Source organism: Muntiacus reevesi, chromosome 7 (genome assembly GCF_963930625.1).
Source record: "Muntiacus reevesi chromosome 7, mMunRee1.1, whole genome shotgun sequence".
Classification (NCBI taxonomy): domain Eukaryota; kingdom Metazoa; phylum Chordata; class Mammalia; order Artiodactyla; family Cervidae; genus Muntiacus; species Muntiacus reevesi.
The window spans coordinates 49,837,511-49,858,856 of record NC_089255.1 but is presented as its reverse complement, the minus strand read 5'-3'; the positions used below and the strand labels follow the sequence as shown (position 1 = coordinate 49,858,856).

The window sequence follows — 21,346 nt, the reverse complement described above, 5'->3', positions numbered from 1 at the left end:
AGAGGAAAACACAGGCAGAACACTCTCTGACATAAATCACAGCAAGATCCTGTGACCCACCTCCCAGAGTAACAGAAATAAAAATGAAACAAATGGGACCTAATTAAACTTAAAAGCGTTTGCACAACAAAGGAAACTATAAGCAAGGTGAAAAGGCAGACTTCATAATGGGAGAAAATAATAGCAAATGAAACAACTGACAAGAATTAATCTCCAAAATACACAAGCAGCTCATACAGCTCAATACCAGAAAAATACATGACCCAATCAAAACGTGGGCCAAAGAATCAAACAGACATTTCACCAAAGAAGTCATACAGATGGCTAATAAACACATGAAAAGATGCTCAACATCACTCATTATCAGAGAAATGCAAATCAAAACCACAATGAGGTACCATCTCACGCCAGTCAGAATGGCTACCATCAAAAGGCTACCAACAATAAATACTGGAGAGGGTGTGGAGAAAAGAAAACCCTCTTACACTGTTCACAGGGCTGCAAACTAGTACAGCCACTATGGAGAACAGTGTGGAGAACAATATGGAGAACAGTTAAAAAACTGGAAATAGAACTACCATGAAAAAGGGAAAAGTGGAAGTGAAAGTCGCTCAGTTGTGTCTGATTCTTTGTGACCCCATGGACTGTATAGTCCATAGAATTCTCCAGTCAAGAATACTGGAGTGGGTAATCCTTCCCTTCTCCAGGGGACCTTCCCAACCCCGGGATCAAACCAAGGTCTCCCACATTGCAGGCAGGTTCTTTCAGCTGAGTGACCCAATAATCCCACTGCTGGGCATACACACCAAGGAACCAGAATTGAAAGAGACACATGTACCCCAATGTTCACTGAAGCACTGTTCACAATAGCTAGGACATAGAAGCACCCTAGACGTCCATCTGTAGACGAATGGATAAGGAAGCTGTGTTACATATACACAATGGAATATTACTCAGCTATAAAAAAGAACACATTTGAGTTCAGTTCTAATGAAGTGGATGAAACTGGAGCCTATTATACAGATAAGTCAGAAAGAGAAACACCAATACAGTATACTAATGCATACATATGGAATTTAGAAAGACATAATGACAACCCTATATGCAAGACAGTGAAAGAGACACAAGATGTAAAGAATCAAAAAAAAAAAAAAAAAAGATGTAAAGAACAGACTTTTGAACTCTGTGAGAGAAGGCAAGGGTGGGATGATTTGAGAGAACAGCACTGAAACATGTATATTACCATATGTAAAATAAATGGCCAGTGCCAATTCGATGCATGAAGCCAGGGCACTCAAAGTCGGTGCTCTGGGACAACCCAGGGGGATGAGGTGGGGAGGGAGGTGGGAGAAGGGTTCAAGATGGGGGGACACATGTAAACCTGTGGCTGATTCATGTTGATGTATAGCAAAAACCATAATATTGTAATTAGCCTCCAATTAAAATAAATTAATTTAAAAGAAAAAAAAATCATTGCTTCTCTAATACCAAGTGTGAACCAAGAGAAATCATGAATCAAGAGACATCAGACACAAATAAGAACCAAGATTCTGTGTTCCCTGCAAATCAACAAGTAAATACTACACAGGAAACCTGACCCAGAACCTATAGATATTTCCATAAATACTAACACATTTTCTATTGTGATCTTAATCAATTTCCATACTTCTCATACAGTATTCCATTATTTGAAATAATATTCTACTACTTGACAATAATACTGGAACCCTCCCCATTTTTATCTTCCTCAAAACTACCCAGGTATCCCCAACAGCAGCAGTACACACCATAATTACTCCAAAAGTATCTTGTGAAAAACACCAATACTGCCCTGCCTCTCCAATGCCAGGTCTGTACCAGAAACACAACCTTAAAACAGTTAAGGAAAAATCTATCATAATGTCTGAGAGATGCACACTACTGGCAAAACTTTGCAGGCATACCCGTCTGCTCAGTTCAGAATCCAGGTCTCCAGTGATGCTTCTGATCAGAGGAGCCTAGTTCAGAAGACTAGTTTACATGTCTGTGTCCCAGCTGCAAATGAAAGGCTGGGGAATCTAAAATAGGGAGGTGCAATTCATAAGGCTGAAAATGTGGCAAGGTTCAAAAGGTTCTAGATAGAAATCCTAACAAATACTTGGCCCCTTAGCTTCCACTCCTGCCCCACTACAATCTATTTTTCACACAGCAGTCAGAGTAACAACGTTCAAGTAAAAGTAAAGTTGCATCATGTCACACTTCTGCTCAAAATCTTCCACTCCTCACCCATGGTTCCATCTCAATTGAGCCTTCATCTCAATGTATAACTTGAAAATAAAAAAAGTCTTAGCCATGGCTCACAAGGTTGACTGTGATCCTTATAAGGAGCAGCATTCCCCTACTCCACTTCTGTATCAGTCTTATCTCATCTTCTACCACTCTCCCCTTTCTCTGTGAGCTATAGTCACATTCGTCTCCTGATCGTCCCTCTGCCTGGAATATCTTCCCCCACAGACAATATCGTGGCTACCACATTTCATTCAGGTATCTACACAATTTCTTCAGAGTCTTTCTCTGATTACCTTATCTAAAAGCGTAAGTCCCAATCATACTCATTCTAATATCCTGCTCTATCTTTCCTGATATTATTTTGTACTGACATATCCCTCTACCACCAGAAGTTCCATGAGAACAAGAACTCTGATCTGTTCAATGATGTACCCTCATTATCTAGAAGAAGGAAGGAAGAAAATAGGCGCTCAGTAAATGTTTGCTGTAAGAATTAATGGAGCCACTCAACGTTTCACAGAAATTTCCACTTTCACTTGTATTTATCAAAAGAGCAGCCAGTATTTTGCTGCTAAGAGAGCCATAAATCAACCAACAGAAAATGTGACCCCATGATACTCATCCAAGAAGTATCAGAATTTCTAATAGGTCTAGTATTTGCAAAGTGCTATCGGTTAAAAAATAAAATTATTATAAATCTATTCATTAGTTAGGTGTTTTTTCCAAATCTTCTATCAATGCTATGAGTGCATTTCAGGTATTTGTCTCTGCAATCATCCATGCGGCTTTCATCACTATTTTCATGACTTTATAAAGTGTCACACAGCATTCCTTTTTGCACCTAAGTTTATCAATAACCACAGAAGTATGTGGTCAACATATCTTACTCCATGTTTCAAAAGTTAAGCGCAGTTTAGCAAAAATTATCTTTATTTATGGGCTTCCCTGATAGCTCAGTTGGTAAAGAATCCACCTGCAATGCAAGAGACCCCGGTTCAATTCCTGGGTCGGGAAGATCCCCTGGAGAAGGGATAGGCTACCCACTCCAGTATTCTTGGGCTTCCCTTGTGGCTCAGCTGGTAAAAGATCAAACTGCAGTGAGGGAGACCTGGGTTCAATCCCTGGGTTGGGAAGATCCCCCGGAGAAGGGAAAGGCTACCCACTCCAGTATTCTGGCCTGGAGAATTCCATGGAGTTGCAAAGAGTTTTTTTTTTTTTCAAATTTTATATCAACAATATGAATACATTTCAGATACTTGTCTCTGCAACTATCCATGCAGCTTTCGTCTCTATTTTGCATGACTTTACAAACTTTCACACAGTATTCCTTTTTGCAACTAAGTTTATCAATAACCACAGAAGTACATGGTCAGCATGTCTTACTTCGTATTTCAACAGTTTAGCAAACATTATCTTTATTAATAACTAAACACCATGAGTTAAAGTCCCAACTATGCCACTTATTAGTTGAGTGATCTTGGACAAGTTACCTAACTCTGTGCCTCATTTCCCTTGCCTGTAAAATAGATGAAATAGTAATACCTATAGCTAAAAGTGTTGTTATATGGATTCAATTATCTAATATATATAAAGAGATTAAGAATAATGTACAGTCCATAAGCAAAGGAAAAAAGGAAAGATATTCCCATCTGAATGCAGAATTCCAAAGAATAGCAAGGAGAGATAAAAAAAGCCTTCCTCAGTGATCAATGCAATGCAAAGAAATAGAGGAAAACAATAAAATGGGAAAGACTAGAGATCTCTTCAGAAAATTAGAGATACCAAGGCAACATTTCATGCAAAGATGGGCTCGATAAAGGACAGAAATGGTATGGACCTAACAGAAGCAAAAGATATTAAGGAAAAGGTAGCAAGAATACACAGAAGAACTATACAAAAAAGATCTTCATGACCCAGGTAATCACGATGGTGTGATCACTCACCTAGAGCCAGACATCCTGGAATGTGAAGTCAAGTGGGCCTTAGAAAGCATCACTATGAACAAAGCTAGTGGAGGTGATGGAATTCCAGTTGAGCTATTTCAAATCCTGAAAGATGATGCTGTGAAAGTGCTGCACTCAATACGCCAGCAAATTTGGAAAACTCAGCAGTGGCCACAGGACTGGAAAAGGTCAGTTTTCATTTCAGTCCCAAAGAAAGGCAATGCTAAAGAATGCTCAAACTACCACACGATTATACTCATCTCACACACTAGTAAAAAAATTCTCCAAGTCAGGCTTCAGCCATACGTGAACCGTGAACTTCCTGATGCTCAAGCTGGTTTTAGAAAAGGCAGAGGAACCAGAGATCAAATTGCCAACATCCGCTGGATCATCAAAAAAGCAAGAGAGTTCCAGAAAAACATCTATTTCTGCTCTATTGATTATGCTAAAGCCTTGACTGTGTGGATCACAATAAACTGTGGAAAATTCTGAAAGAGATGGGAACACCAGACCACCGAACTGTCTCTTGAGAAACCTGTATGCAGGTCAGGAAGTAATAGTTAGAACTGGACATGGAACAACAGACTGGTTCCCAATAAGAAAAGGAGTACGTCAAGGTTGCATATTGTCACCCTGCTTATTTAACTTATATGCAGAGTACATCATGAGAAACGCTCGGCTGGAAGAAGCACAAGCTGGAATCAAGGTTGCCGGAAGAAATATCAAAAACGTCAGATATGCAGATGACACCACTCTTATGGCAGAAAGTGAAGAACTAAAAAGCCTCCTGAGAAAAGTGAAGGAGGAGAGTGAAAAAGTTGGCTTAAAGCTCAACATTCAGAAAACTAAGATCATGGAATCTGGTCCCATCACTTCATGGGAAATAGATGGGGAAACAGTGGAAACAGTGAAAGACTTTATTTTCTTGGGCTCCAAAATCACTGCAGATGGAGAGTGCAGCCATGAAATTAAAAGATGCTTGCTCCTTGGAAGGGAAGTTATGACCAACCTAGATAGCATATTAAAAAGCAGACACATTACTTTGCCAACAAAGGTCCGTCTAGTCAAGGCTATTGTTTTTCCAGTGGTCATGTATGGATGTTAGAGTTGGACGGTGAAGAAAGCAGAGCACCAAAAAATTGATGCTTTTGAACTGTGGTGTTGGAGAAGACTCTTGAGACTCCCTTGGACTGCAAGGAGATCAAACCAGTCCATCCTAAAGGAGATCAGTCCTGGGTGTTCATTGAAAGGACTGATGTTGAAGCTGAAACTCCAATACTTTGGCCACCTCATGCAAAGAGTTGACTCATTGGAAAAGACCTTAATGCTGGGAAGGATTGGGGACAGGAGGAGAAGAGGATGACAGAGGATGAGACGGTTGGATGGCATCACCAACTCGATGAACATGGGTTTGGGTAGACTCTGGGAGTTGGTGATGGACAGGGAAGCCTGGCGTGCTGCCATTCATGGAGTCACAAAGAGTTGGACACGACTGAGCAACTGAACTGACAGTACGTAATAGGTAAGAATTCAGTAAATAATGGCTAAATTAACCAATGAACATATATTATCTCATTTCACCTTCATAACAACTCTGTAGGGGAAGTATAATTAATCTTAAAATGAGGCACAAAGAGGTTAAGTAAGCAACCCAAGACTACAAAACTTCCATCTTGCTCTAATATTCTGTGACTCTAAACTTACCCTAAAATGAAAAGGGTGTTTTTAAAGTTTCATCTTAGTAACATAACAAAGTTTACAAGTTTTATTGAGTAAAATCAGATAACCATGAAGACATTCTACATTTCCCCTTTTAGGATAATTTTTGCAGTGAATGACAAGTGCCAAGTGTTTTAATAATATTTTTAAATATTAACAGAAACACAGAGTAGTTGTGAAAAAGCAATTTGGTTTTTACAAAGAAAATATAACCCATTCAATCTACTAATTCCTTTAATTAACTGGGCATATAAAAATAATCAGCAAAACCAATAAAATAACAAAAATGGTATTTTCATTCCATTTTAAAGTCAATTAAAGTAAAAAGATTAATTATAAGCTTTGGAAGTTTTTTTTTTCCCAGACAGAAACTTGGAATTCTTATGTAGTTCATTAAAAAAATGAAATTATTTAGTTCAGTAAACATTCATTTATTCACTCAACACATATATATTGGGCACTTACTATCTGCACTGTATACTACAAGGGCACTGTTTTTAGATGCTGGGAATACAGACGTGAACAAAACAAAGTTACTGACCTTATGAAACTTTATCCTAGAGAAGGACAGCAGACAGTATAACAAGTAATAATTTCACTTGGTTTATAAATTTTTCTCATTTTATTGAAGTATATTTGATTTACAATGTTGTGTTAATTTGTTCTGTACAGCAAAATGACTGTTATATATCTATCTTTTCACATTATTTTCCATTATGGTTTGTCACGGGATATCAAAAAGGGTTCCCTGTGAACAAGTAAGTAACATCAGACGGCTCTAAGACTGTTATCACAGGGTGAGTGGATAGAGAATGCCAAGTAAGGGTTTGTATTTTTATATGAGGTAATCAGAAGACTTCATAATATCTGCAGAAACACAACAGAAAGAGAGCAAAGCATAACAATGTGAATGTACTTAAACACTACTGAACAGTTAAAAATGGTTAAGCTGGTAGATTTTATGTGTATTTCACCACCATGTAACTTTTTTTCACTTAAAAAATAAAAAGGGGACAAATGTATATCTACAGCTGATTTGTGCTGATGTATGGCAGAAACTAATACAATGTTGTAAAGCAATTCTCCTTCAATTAAAAATAAATAACTTTTTAAAAAAATAGAAAAGAAATAGGGTTGACACTATAGCAATCTAGGGGGAAAACTGGTCCATGTAAGAGGACTGGCAAGTGCAAAATCCCTGAGACAGGAGTAAGCTTGGCATTTTTCTTAAGAGCTCTGTGTGGTAGGTGCAGAAATAAACAATGGGGAAGCACTGGGGCAGGATAAGCATACATGTACATGATGTAGGGGCCTTAAGAGCCACTATACGGACTAAATAATAAGCCACTGGATGGAGTTGTTTTTTTTTTTCAATCTTGCTATTTTTTGTTGAGGTACAATTCACATAACATAAAACTCACCATTTTAACCATTTTAAAGTGTACAAAGTACCAATGGATGGTTTTGGCCAAAGTAGCTTCTGAACAGGATCACAAAGACTGCTATGCTGAGAGAACAAGAGAACAGGAAGAAGAGTTAGCAGGTTTTACAGTAATTAAAGTGAAATGGATGTTTACTTATATCAATCAGGGCAGTAGTAGTGGAGCTAATAAGAAGTTGTCAAAATCTGCATATACTTTAAAGGAGGAACTGACAGGATTGCAAGCAGGGTGTAACAGAAAACAATGAATCAAGGATAACTCCGTTTTTGGCCTTAGCAACTGAAGAACAGAGCTCCCACCTACTGAGATGGGAAATACTACAAGAAAAAAAGACTGGGTAAGAGGAATCAGAGGTCTGATTTCAGACATGTCTAACTCCAGAGGCCCACCAGACATCTAACTGGAGACTAGCTGGGATACTGGAGTCCAGAATTCAGGGGAGAGTCCTGGGCTAGAGACTCAGATGTGAGGGTCACCACCACGCAGTGTGCTGCTGTGCTTAGCGCTCAGTCGTGTCTGACTCTCTGTGACCCCATGGATTGTAGTTCACCAAGATCCTCTGTCCATGGGATTTTTCAGACAAGAATACTGGACTGGGTTGCCATTTTCCTCCTCCAGTGGTTATTTAACACAACCAGTAAGTACCAGCACAGGAACTACTTCTTCCAAAAGTCTATTGCCATTTAAATTAATATGTGATTTGTGGCCCATAAAAGACAATACTATTCTTCCTCTATTTTATATCCTTTATTTACATGAAATAGATTTGTACAAAAGGAATCACAGCCTACAAGTCTAGGAGTAAAAAAACAAAATGACGACAAACAATGAAAAAAAATACTAATGTTCAGTTGTCCATGAATACGGAACTAGAGGTTCTTTTATCACTCTGAAATATCACCGAAGCAGGGCAACATGAATGAGCGAAGGTAAAAGGAAGGACTCAATGAATGGCAATCTTTAACTCCTTTTCTCCCTTCTGATAAATGGAATACTCACTGAAGATGTTCTCATCATGTAAAGTTATTAACAGTGGAGAAACAAATCTGTTACCAGACATCAAACCTAGAGTACAGTAAGATGTTTGTAATCTAACATCAAAGGAAAATGAAAGGTTCCACTGAGGAAAATTTCTAAACAACTGAAGTTTATCTAGGTGCCAAATACCTTTCCTTTTGAACCAATACTGAATTTTCCCCCCTCTAACATCTTCTTGAGCCACATTTCTCCTTATTAACATCTTTAGCCTAAGAGGTCATAACAATGTGATAACCTCTAGGCTATTACATTATTGTACAATTGTTTCTACATAATAGCCCCATCCTGAAGTGCAGTTATTCTGTCAATGTCTCCTTTCTCTACTGTTAACTGTTTTTTTTTTTTACTAAATAGAAAAGGAGACTAACACTGTTTTACTTTCTAGTCCTTAGCTGTGGCTGCCAGAAATCTGGCCTTCACAAAGCACATATTACAATTCCTTGGTACCTAGTAACTACAACCTCCATGGGAAATTTGAACACTTAAAAAAATAGAAAACAATTTTCTCAGCTATTTAAGGGTAATGTCCTCAACCTTATTAGATGCATACTGAAGTATTTAAGGGCACCAACTTACTTTAGGGGTTCAGAACAAAAAAAAAAAAGAATGTATATATTAAGAGTGGTAAAGCAACGTGGCAAAAGATAATCATTAATAATCTTAATGTTAGCTGGCCTATAAATACTTCCAACCCTTCAGAAAGCACACGTTTTTAAGACAAAAAGTTAGAGGGAAATTAGCAGTATATCAAGCAAATGCCTATGTGTAAAACTGGTAGAAGAATAATGCGACTGGACCTGTAAGATGGAGAAAACATATAACTAAGTTTCAAGAAAAACTGGGTAAAAAGTAAAAAGCAACACCAAAAAACTACCTACATACACAAATGGCAGAAAAAATGACCAGTAGGTTCAAAGTAGAAAAAAACTAACTTGGTCTCCTTACCACACTGGAGAGCTCAAGGACCTTGTTTCCTTTTTACAGAGAACAGTATTTTATTTCCTATACGTGTTTTCAAAGTCACCAGGATATTGGTATTTACTAAAGGTAATTCGACTTTAAAAAATGTTTTTCTCTGTATCACCAAAGTTTTGTAATAGATACTTCTGTAAAAGATGGGGACTTCCTTGATGGTGCAGTAGATAAGAGTCTGCCTGCCAATGCAGGGCATATAGGTTCAATCACTGGTCCAGGGAGATTTCACATGCCTCAGAGCAACTAGTCCATGCATTACAACTACATTCTAGGGCCCACAAGCAACAGCTAATAAGCCACTGTGCCACAACTAGGGAAGCTCGGGTGCCCAAGAGCCAGCAAGTCGCAACCACTGAGCCTGCATGCTGCAACTACCGAACACCATGCACCTTGAACCTGTACTCCGCAACAAGAGAATCCACAATGAGAAGCCAGTGCCAACACAACTAGAGAGTAGTCCCCTGCTCTCTGTAACTAGAGAAAGCCCACATACAGCAACAAAGACCCAGAGCAACCAAAACTAAATAAATAAAAAGAAATATAGTATTTCCAAAAAAGTTAAAAACAAAAAAAGATATAACCTATACCTCATCATCCAGATTTACTATCTGTCCTCAACCTCTTAAAATAGGAATACATATATAAATTTATCTGTGACAAAACTGAAATGGTACTGTGCATAAAATGTTCTCTGAGGCGCTTCTCTCATCTTAATTGTAAATATTTTTTAATGTCAAAAAAAAAAAACTTTAAAAGAACTTGACTGACCAAAAATCAAATGACTCAAATACTAAGCATAAAGAGCCTGAGTTATGCGCTGATGGTAACCAATCTTCATACCAAAAAAAAAAATCTTCATACAAAGGCAAAATCTAACAACCTCATTATACCTCTTATATTACTTTTTATTCTTATATTAAAAATTAATATATATAATACATATATATTTATATATTTTATATACTTTTTATATATTTTATAACCCTTTTAAAAAATTATACTTTTTAAAGTATGTGTTTTTTAGAGGCAGTAAGGTTTCTGAGAGTATGAATTCTGGAGCCAGACTGACTATATTCAAGCCCTGGCTTCCACAATTAGTAGTTATAGGGCTTTGTGACCTTGAATAGGTTACCCTCCCTGATCCTGTTACCTCTTTTCTGAAATAAGAACAACAGAATCAAAAAAAAAAAAAAAAAAAAAAGAACAACAGAATCTTATGTCAATGTTGTGAAGACTGAGTTAATACAAAAAATTCCCTAAAATCATACCTAGAATAAAATAAGTACACCATAAACACTAACCACAATGATTATTTTCCTTATTCCACACGTAGGCAGGAATGCTTTGCAAACAAAAGCTTCCTTCCCAACTCCTGAGTCCAAAACCTACAATCTTCTGTTCTCATCAAATTAAATATAAGAATAGGGGGAAAAAGAAAAAGAGAATGAAAATTTCAACGTCAGAAGGAAAAAATAATCAGAGTATATCTTACAGATGGTGGGTATCATCTTTGTGTGGGGTAGCAATATTATATAAGGAAATAATTTTTTTCCTATTTTTATCAAACAAAGATGACAATGCTAAGAATGGAGGAAGAAAATCTGTAAAAATCTTTTGACATTACACATCTCCCTATTTACAGAAAAACTCAATTACAATAAATGAGAGGATGTGTAAGAATAAGCTAAGGCTGGCACACTTCCATTCATCAGAAAAATTACTTGTAATCAAGTTGTTTTCTACAGACTTTTCATTTGTGTAATTTTAAAATTAGGCACCAAGAGCATTTTTCCCCAACTATCAAGTGTGCTTCCTTCCTAAGGAACTTGAGTCATCAGCTGTGTCTTAGGCATCACACTACGTTGACCAATGCTTCTTAGACTTGATATATAATCACTCTGATCTTGAAGCACTAAATACCATTAACAAGCTGTTCTCTTGCATGACAAAGGTAGACTTCAAGAACTATAACGTCCTCTATTTCAGAAATAAACTTAAGTTTCTTTACTACAGTCTTAGAAAAGTTACTTCTACAATGTGACTTCAAACTTAAGCCACAGTACCTGTTTCTTCATTAGAAACCAGTCAAATCATTTTCTATAAATATCCATCCCTAACAGTTACAAGTGAAAGCTCAAGACAGGAGAGTATGTCTGAATTGTAAGCGTATTACAATATACCCACTTTTTCAGATAAGCTGGTCTCTTAAGAATTAAAAATAGTAAAGCTAGCTGGCTCAAAGTGAAATTATAAACTATAAATTTTAAAGTAAATCAACCACAAAATATGAAATATCAATAGCTAAAACCTAACAAATGTATTAAATTTCAACCACTTATGAAATACAACTTAAAATTCCAAAAGTGGAAACATGTACATAATTTAGATTTCTATGAGGATTTGAAACACCTTTACACCGTCAAGTGCAAACATAAGTACAGACAAGGGACTATGATCGCACGTGCGCATGCGCGTACACACACACACACACACACACACACACACACACACACACACACACACACACACACACACACACACAAAATGGCTCCAGCTATCACCCCATGTTGACACACATCTACCCCACACTTCGCACCTTATCCTAAATCTACTCTCATTACCTCGCCCTTCCCCCATATTATACCCCAAACCATCTGCCTCTGCCTCCTTCCAGGAAATCTGATGTGTAAATAAAACAATTCAGCCAAAGATGTTACCAATGACAAAAATGGCAGGGAAGGATGGAGTTATGAAAAAGACATAAAGGTCTTTGAGGACTTACTATGAGTTAAAATTCTAAAGAAAATAAATTGTGAAAAGGTAAAGCTGAGTAGAACTAATTCTGAAGAGAGATTTGCAGAGTAAACTGCTGGTCAAAGTTATCTTTCACCACAGAAACTAAAATCCAGCTAATCCATGGCTTTTCTAGGTTAACAAGAAACTGGTTTGGTTTTCAGATAATCCTTATGGGCTATCAGTCATTTAATCACTCTTATAAATTAACTGAATCAAATATAAACTCAAAGCTGAAGGAAGAATGGGCAATACTGGGAAAAAAAATTTTCTAACTGCAGTGCACAGAGCACTCCAAGATGAAGGCTTCAACAGGCTAAGAGTATGGGATGCTTAAGTGACTTGTAATCAATTAAGACAGCAAGCTATCAGAAACAACAACAAAAAAGGATGATGACAATGGTGGAAAACTCGTGCTAGACAGAGCAGGGTTTCTCAACCTCAGTCCTTCTGACACTTTGGCCAGATAATTCTGTGTTGGGCGGGGTGGGGGTGGGGGGTGTAGCTGTCCTATGAATTGTTTAGATGTTTCACAGTATCTCTGGCCTCTACCCATAAGATAGATACTAGTAAGCATCCCTCAAGTTGTGACAACCAAATCTATCTCTAGACTTACAGATATTTTTATGTCTGCTTTGCATATACATTGTAACTACACATTAATTTTTCAAAATTTGAAAATTTTTCAAATATTTTTCATAGTATTTACATCATAAATACTATGATGTAAGTTCACAACAGACATTTTAAAAGATTCAATGATTAAGTGACAGAATTGTGTTCAAGAGGAAATTGAGGATTTCTTAAATTCTATTTCTTAATGTGTGGTAATGATGTTCTAGTATTTCAACTTCTATAAATACATTTATTTAACTATATTCTGTAACTAATAGATTCCAAATGAAATTAGGCTTGGAAAGAACATATTTTTAATAATTTTGCACAGCACTTTACAATCTCTTCAGCAATTTTACAAATTTATCCCACTTAATTCTTAGGAAAAGAAGCAAATTAAAAAGTATAGGATCCTATCTGTATTCTTTTGAAAACTAAATCCAAAGTTCAAAGCTGTTAAATATATGTGTGTGTGTGTGTGTGTGCATATCCCTTTCAATCATTAATGCAAACAAAGATAAATGGAAAGAAAATTCTACTCCACAAATCATATTTGTACACTTGGCTCAAGTGCAGAAATCACATTATTTTCCCCAATTTGTGTCTGAAATAGGAATTTCACAATTCACATATAACCAAAAGTATCAAGCATATTCTTGAACTGAAGAGTCTAATTCCAATTTATGTATCTTTAAATCTAACCTATCCCCTCCACCTCAAATTCACCAAACTTCTATCTCTCAACTATCAGGAACAATGCTTCCTTAAGTTTTTGCTTTTGTTTTAGTTGCTAAGTCATGTCCTACTCTTGTGACCCCAAGGACTGTAGTCCGCCAGGCTCCTCTGGTCACAGGATTTCTCAGACCAGAATAATGGAATGAATGCAGAGAAGGAATGCCATTTCCCTCTCCAGGGGATCTTTCCAAACCAGTGATCAAGCCCACATCTCCTGCACTGCAGGCAGATTCTTTACCACTGTGCCACCAGGGAAGACTGCTTCCTAAATGACTAGCCACAAACTGTTGAAGGACTGTGCAAAGTTTTAGCTAACATTCAACAAAAGTACTGCTTCCCTTGCAGCTCAGTAGTAAAGAATCCACCTGCAATGCCGGAGCCGCAAAAGACGGAGGCTCCATCCTTGGGCTGGGAAGATCCCCTGGAGAAGGAAATGACAACACGTGCCAGTATTCTTGCCTGGAGAATCCCATGGATACAGGAGCCTGGTGGGCTACAGTCCATTGGGTCTCAAAGAGTCAGATACAACTGAAGCGACTTAGCAACAAAAGTATTAGCATACAAGTCAGATAAAATTCAACTCTTAACACACATTCCAACTTTGAACCTTCAATCTAGATTCAAAATCTTAGACACTTTCAATTACAAAGTCTGAGGTCCTCAAAGCTTTATAAAACTACTCTCTCTCCAATACAACAGCCTCTAAGGTCCAAATTCAACACAGAGTGAGCCCTCAATAAATTGTGGTATCTTTGCATTAAACATCTGACAAGTTTTACCAGTTATTCTTCCATATGATTTCTTGTGTACTTTTGTTTATTTCTACAATCACTACCCCAATCCAGGACTCAATTACCCAGTTCATCAAGTAGCTAACTTATTCCTTATTGTATCATATCCCAACTGCTCAGTTCAGTTCAGTCCCTCATTGGTGTTCTACCCTTTGCGACTCCATGGACTGCAGCACCCCAGGCTTCCCTGTCCATCACCAAGACTCTCGGAGCTTGCACAAACTCATGTCCATGGAGTTGGTGGTACCTTCCAACCATCTCATCTTCTGTCATCCCCTTCTCCTCCTGCCTTCAATCTTTCCCAGCATCAGGGTCTTTTCCAGTGAGTCAGTTCTTCCCATCAGGTGGCCAAAGTATTGGAGTTTCAGCTTCAGCATCAGTCCTTCCAATGAACATTCAGGACTGATTTCCTTTATAATTGACTGGTTGGATCTCCCTGCAGTACAAGGGACTCTCAAGAGTCTTCTCCCAACACCACAGTTCAAAAGCATCAATTCTTCAGCACTCAGCTTTCTTTATAGTCCAACTCTCATATCCATACATGACTACTGGAAAAACCATAGCTTTGACTCAACAGACCTTTGTTGGCTCAACTAACCAAAATTCCACAATACTGGTTGACTCAACCAACCAAATTCCCAACTGCTCAACCAACTAAAAGTCCACAATATCCCATAGTTATCATAGCCTATTATATGAAAAATGAGAGTTCCAGTCATCATGGCTCAAGTTAGCATTTCTCCTTATTTCCTGCCGTAAACTCTCCATTCTAGGCAAGTAAACCTACATGTTATCTTACTACACCTTATGATATTTTCTTCTATCTCAAAAAGCTCTCTTCAACTGGTTGATGTCCCTCCAGCTTAATAAATTCTCATTTCAACTACAGTACATAATTGGAACTCTTATTTTTATACCTTGACATTTATGTCTACTCTGGCAAGTTCAATGCTTTTTACCTCTCCTCTCACTCAAGACTGTGCCTTCATGACTCCTACTAGCCACAGACATACAATAAACACTGATGACTAAACAACAATGTTCTTATTGTACATGTTCTCACATTGTTCAGTTGGAACTATAGTAGCTTTAGAATGGAATCACCCAGTATCAAAGGGACTCTACACTCCCTGAGAACTGTTCTCAGTACTGCTGTTTCTGCAACCTCGCTAGGACAGAATAGCCCCCACTAGTCCTAAGGCAAAGCCTTCACACTGCTATGTGGCAGTGTTACTACCTTCATAAGACTCTAAATGGTAGGATTATTCCATTTATCCTTAACGTTGCTCCCTTTCCCTTGTAAAAAAATTGACAACCAAACTAAGTTTAGCCCAAAACAGTAAGCTATTCTTATACTAAATCTCAATCATTTAAGAAAAGATTAAATTCAGCCCCTTTAAAAGGGGCACAGTAAATGTGTTTTATAAAAACTTTATAAAACTTTATCATTTTATAAAAACTTTCATCAAAAACACAAAATATTTAAAAAGCCTGGTACCAGAGACTTGTCATTCAGGACATAGTCTTAAGGCCAAACTTGTGATCTCTCAACAAAGTTTAAAAAAAAAATGGAGTTTATTCTTGAATTTATTACTCAATTTCATTTTCTCAATTTCAAAAACAGAGTTTATATTTATAACCAACTCTTAAAAGAAAGAACATCTAAGTTATCTACAGGACTCTCAACCAATTTTTTTCTGAGTCCCATTCCAGCAGAAAAAGAAATGGTTTCTTATTTCCTCACTGAGATAAAGAGATGTGGAAAAATTGTAACTATCATTATTTAAGACCTTCAAATTGTTACTATTATGAACATAAGAATTTTGTAGAATATCTAACACCCTAATGCCAGATAAAAAGTATTGTGTATGCCACAGTTTTTATTAACAAATTTCTAGGACCATAGAAAAATCAATATTATAAACAATATAATAAAAGTTGAATAAGAGGTCTCAATCCAAAAGAAATAATCTTAAGGTTGCTGTCGGGACTACAAGGGGCATGGGTTTGATCCCTGGTTGGGGAACTAAGATCCCACATTTCACACAGCACAACCAAATAAATAAATGTTGCTGTCATGTTTGCAAGATGAAACTGAAGCAAAGATGCAAATAACATACCTACAAGGACTGAGGCGAGTAACAAAAATGAGTGCAGCAGGCTAAGCATACATACAGTCAGCCAGATTGAGGGGAATCACGCTGTTTCCCAAGCCCAGTTTAACGAGGGGAACAGCTACTGCTCTGCTCCAGACAATAGTAATATTTGTGAGCAGTTAACAGGATTTTCAAGCCTTCCTCCCAAAATACAAAAATCCATAAACTTCACTCAGAAATTTCCCAATTTGGGTCTTCCCTGGTTGTCCAGAGGCTAAGACTCCATGTCCCAGTGCAGGAAGCCTGGGTTCGCTCCCTGGTCAGGGAACTAGATCCCATATGCTGCAACTAAGGATCCCACACGCCGCAATTAAGACCCAGCACAGTCAGTAAATTTTAACCAAAAAGAAGAAGAAGTTTTTAAAAGAAGTTTCCCAATTTTTCAAAGTTCATCAGTAGTTAAAACTTAAAGACACTGCAAATCAAACAAAACACACCTCTAAGGTGATTCAGTCTAGAGAACACCGTTGAACTAACGTGTGAAAACTGCTTTCAAAAAGGCATGAGGGGGCAATAGGTAAAAAGTTCAGGTTTAGGTCAAACTGGCTTGGGTTTGACTGTCTAATTCACCACTGAGCAGGTGGACAATGTCAGAAAAAATATTTCTTCAAGCCTGTTTCTTCAAATATAGAAAGTCACCACTCTCTCATACAAGTTGGAAAGTGAAACTTCTAACATAGTATCAGAAATACAGCAGACATTACAAAAATGTCCCTTACTCTCCCTGCTCCACCCTGCAATTCTGTAAGATAATTTAAAAAATATTAGATAATAAACACCCTGGAAGATGTTAAACAAGTTATAAAAATGAGAGCAAAAAAGAGGGGTGCTTACCATGCCCAGTTCTCTGCTACTCAAAGAGGTCCTTACACACACAAAAAAGATACTGCTAACTAATGGCTTGAAATGGGTCTTCTCAAGATAGTACAGTTAGCTGGACTATCAATCTCAAGATTAAAAAGATGAAGAGTCACAGCTCCTTAAAGATAAAGACCAAAAGTCTGTCCACTTTATTAAATTCATAGACTCTGACTTGCAGGTAGAAGTGAGAAATAATTTAAGCTTAAACTTTGATACTTTTCATACTTTTGGCCCAACTTCCAGAAAACTTATTTCTTTAAGAAGCATGCAACAAAGCAAAGCATCTACACCAGACTTTTTAATATAAGAAACATGTCAGGAATTCCCTGGTTGTCCAGTGGTTAGGACTCCATGTTCTCAGCCTGGATTTGATCCGTGGTTGGGAAACTAAAATCCCCACAAGCCCAGACAGCACAGTCAAAAAAAAAAAAAAAAATCATACTCTAAGAGTTCATTTAAAGTATGATTTCATTAAACAAAAACAGGGAATTGAATTTACTGCTACAGCTGAAATACCTTTGGACCTCTCAAACACACCAATTTTTTTAAAGAGAAAGAAAAAACATCAACTCACCAATATATTTGTGTTAAAAAGTACAATTCACATATACATAAAAATTATTTGGGCTATATATAATCAGAATAGTTCTAGTAAATTTCTAATGTGGTTGCATATAATAAAGCATTTTATTCATATATTTGAGTACATGTCTATACAGACGCTAAGCTCTAGAAAATTCATGGTCAGTCAGTCAGTCAGTTCAGTCGCTCAGTCGTGCATCTTCCTACAAATAGAACACAGGGTGGACATGTGTGAGAAATGGACAGCACTGGGAAAGTTTAGTTTCAAGATTCTAAACACATTCTCTTTTCTAGCTTCCCACCATTAAGAGCGAGAAAAAACTAATGCAAAACAGGACTGACAAATCACAAAGCGGAAGCAACTAAAAACGATTATTAAGTATCTAAAACGACTTAAAGTTAAATCCACATTTCCACTATAGCTTGTCCTAATCTACACAAACGTATATTCATTCCCTCATAGGAGAGTCTGAATGCATTCTATTCTCATATCATCCTTAGATAAACTTCTTACAAACGACCATAAATATCTCAGATGTGTGGATAAAAATACATTACAAATATCTCCAGGTACCCCAAAACTACAATCTTGCTGTTAATTTTGAAATTAAAGATTTCTCAGTGGCTTTTTGAAAAAAAAATCTGCTTAAAACAAACATCAAAAAGTAAGCAGCCTTTTAACCAATGTTTAATGAAAAATGATACTTTATAAATGACTCCAGAGTTCTGAATTTAGAAAATCTTTGTTTTAAAAAGGGTCTTAGCCCGCAAAGATTACGCTGTCAATTTATACTTTTTCTTCAACCATCAGAATAGACCAGTGTCTATTCTTACTGTTTAACTCTTTAAAAACAAAGGACATTTTACATACTACTAATCAGTAGTTTAAACTGCCTCATGTGGATGCCTTACTTTTTACTACCTCATAGAAATCAGCATCTAACAAAAAGTGAAAACAGAAATTTGCTGGAAGTCACATTTAGAACATAAATACAAATGTAAAAACAAAGGCCCTTATAGAGGTTATCCAGCATAGATATTTCAAACTAAACATCTACTAGAAGCTCCTAATCTTAAATGTTTCTTTAGAAAATCAACACTACAAACTGCAACAGAAGTCTACCTACAAAGTATCCTCAGACTAAGTAAAAGACGGAGCAGAAATATGCTAAGCTATGCAGTCCTAAATCAGAGAAAAGAACAAAAACAATCCACTACATGAAATATTCAGACATATTCTAAATTATCAAATGAATCTACACTCATCCAAAACATTCCGAAAAAATTCCAATCTAATTCTTTTAAACATACTTTAAAGTCTTTAAGTTTACTACGGTGGGAAGTGAAAAAGTTAACCAAAAATAAAGCACTTCACACAAGAATAAAATGATGCAGTTGGTCTTGGGTTACACTGGAAACAAAAAAAGTCTTCAAAATCGGAGTCATCAAGAAATTATACGCTTTAGCACACTTTAACTCCAACGTGGGGAGGTGGGGTGGTGGAGGGTTGCCACTGTTTTGACAATCCATTAATTACACTATCTGTCTATTCCACCTGAGGGTTCAAGAAAACTCTTCCAAGTTAGGTCACGAGGGACCGTCCCTCTAAAAGACGCAAAGCAGCCTACAGACCAAAGAACATCCCGAAACGACTTAGCTTTCTCTCCACGAAACCCTTTCCCCTGGGCAACAGAATGTTTTCACAGAGCAGAAACACACCCTCCTGCTAATCTTCTCGGAACAGTCGGACAGAGGCGGGGCACTCTGGAGAGCATAGCCGCCCGGCTCAGACCAGCAGACCACTATTACACCTCCTCGGGCGACCCCTCCACAGAACCGGGTCGGTCTGGATCGCCGCGCCCGGTAAAGAACAATACAATCGCAACTTCCCACGAGCCTGCGCGGTGATTCTTCGCGGCGGAGGGGACTCCGGAATTCGCCACGGGCAGGGGCTGGGGCAAAAGGGTAAGGAGGGTGAGGGCTGGACCAGACTGGCAAAGATCACCCACCCCGTGGCAGCTGCCCGCCCCGTCGCCCGGCAAGCCCGCTGGAGTGATGGTGCCACCAGCCTGAGCCCCACGGCTCTCGCTTGGCCACCGGATCTCCCGACTTTGCTTCTCTGGCAAGCGACCCCAGCCTCCCCTGCTGCTGGGGCGGCAGGGGGCGGGAAAGGCCTCGCCGGAGATTCAGAGCGTCCTCGGCCCGCCACGGAAGGGAACGCGGTCGGGGCGCGGGGGACAATAGGGAGTGGGGAGCACTACGCGCCTGAGTGGCGCCGCCGGCCGGCCGGGCTGACTGACGCACCCGCCGCACGGCGCGACTGGGCTCCGCTCGGCCCGGCCGCCGCTGCCGCCGCGCGGTCCGCCGAGCTCACGGCGCCCCCGGCACCGGGGGTCGTGCCTCACCTCCCAGCCCCGGAACCCAGGAGAGGAGCAGAAATAACACTCTCAGCAACACCATCTTCCGCTGCCGCCGCCGCCGCTGCCGCCTCCTCACGGGTTAACAGCAGCACATCGAACCGGAGGGAGAAGCTGAAGGGGCTTGGTCCGGAGCCTACACGGGAAGCCGGGACCTCCCCGGGCAGGAGAAACGGCGAAACACCTCCCTCTCGCCCCACTTCAGGGGCCGGCAAAGCTCCCAGCACCTCCAAAACAGGGACCTCCCTCCCCCTCGTTCGTTTCCTTCCTCCCTTCCCCGCTTTCCTTCCCTCGCTCCTTCCCTCTTCTCTACCTCCCTCCCCCGAGCCCGGGACCTCCGCCTCCTTCCTTACCACGTGACCAGCCGGCGCCCAACGGGCAGGCGGAGCCGCACCCCTTCCTCCCGCCCCTCCCCCTCCCCCAGGCGCCCCAGGGGCGCGCGCATGCGCACTGGGGCCGGTTCCCGGGCTGCTAGGCCCGCCGCCGCTTCCTGTCCGCCGGCGGAGAGCTGGGATTGGGCTTGGGAGGCGGGGTTTCCTGGGGTTCCGCCTCCGGACTGGAGCGCAACTCTGCGGACCGTGCAGGGTTCGCTCTTAGTGGTAATGAGAACTGTGTCTTGAGCAGAAGAGGCAAACTGAGGGATGTTAAGGCGTCGCTGTCCTCGTCTTAACTTCACAGGGAATGGGGATTTTTGTTACTTCTTTTTTTGCCTCCCTGGGTGTACAACTTCTACCAAGTAAACAAAAGCAAAGCCTCCCCCACCCCGCAATAGAAGCAAAATCCCAACAGTGATTACTTTGGAGACGGCCAACAAAGTTCAGAACCTGAATGTAACGCCTTTCAAGCAGCAGAAACATACAGCCTAAGTCCTATTTTTCTGACTTCTATAAAACTGTGTCACAGACCAGGCCTTGGCCATTCTAAAAGCGTGCAGCCTCTACCACAGGTACTGAATCTAGCCTGAAAAATGTCCTAGTTACCACTTTCTGTTCCTTCTCTGAAGAGAACTCT

At 39.2% G+C, this 21,346-nt stretch overlaps 1 protein-coding gene across 1 annotated transcript in view; it reads right to left on the bottom strand.

The window, feature by feature from the left end:
• ADAM10 (ADAM metallopeptidase domain 10) overlaps positions 1-20,640 on the bottom strand; it is a 141,768-nt gene extending 121,128 nt beyond the window's left edge. Inside the window, exon 1 of the mRNA XM_065940213.1 lies at positions 20,324-20,640. Coding sequence (XP_065796285.1) covers positions 20,324-20,378 — 55 coding nt within the window. The 5' untranslated portion in view covers positions 20,379-20,640. The remainder of the gene's footprint in view (positions 1-20,323) is intronic.
• Between the last annotated feature and the right edge of the window lie 706 nt (positions 20,641-21,346).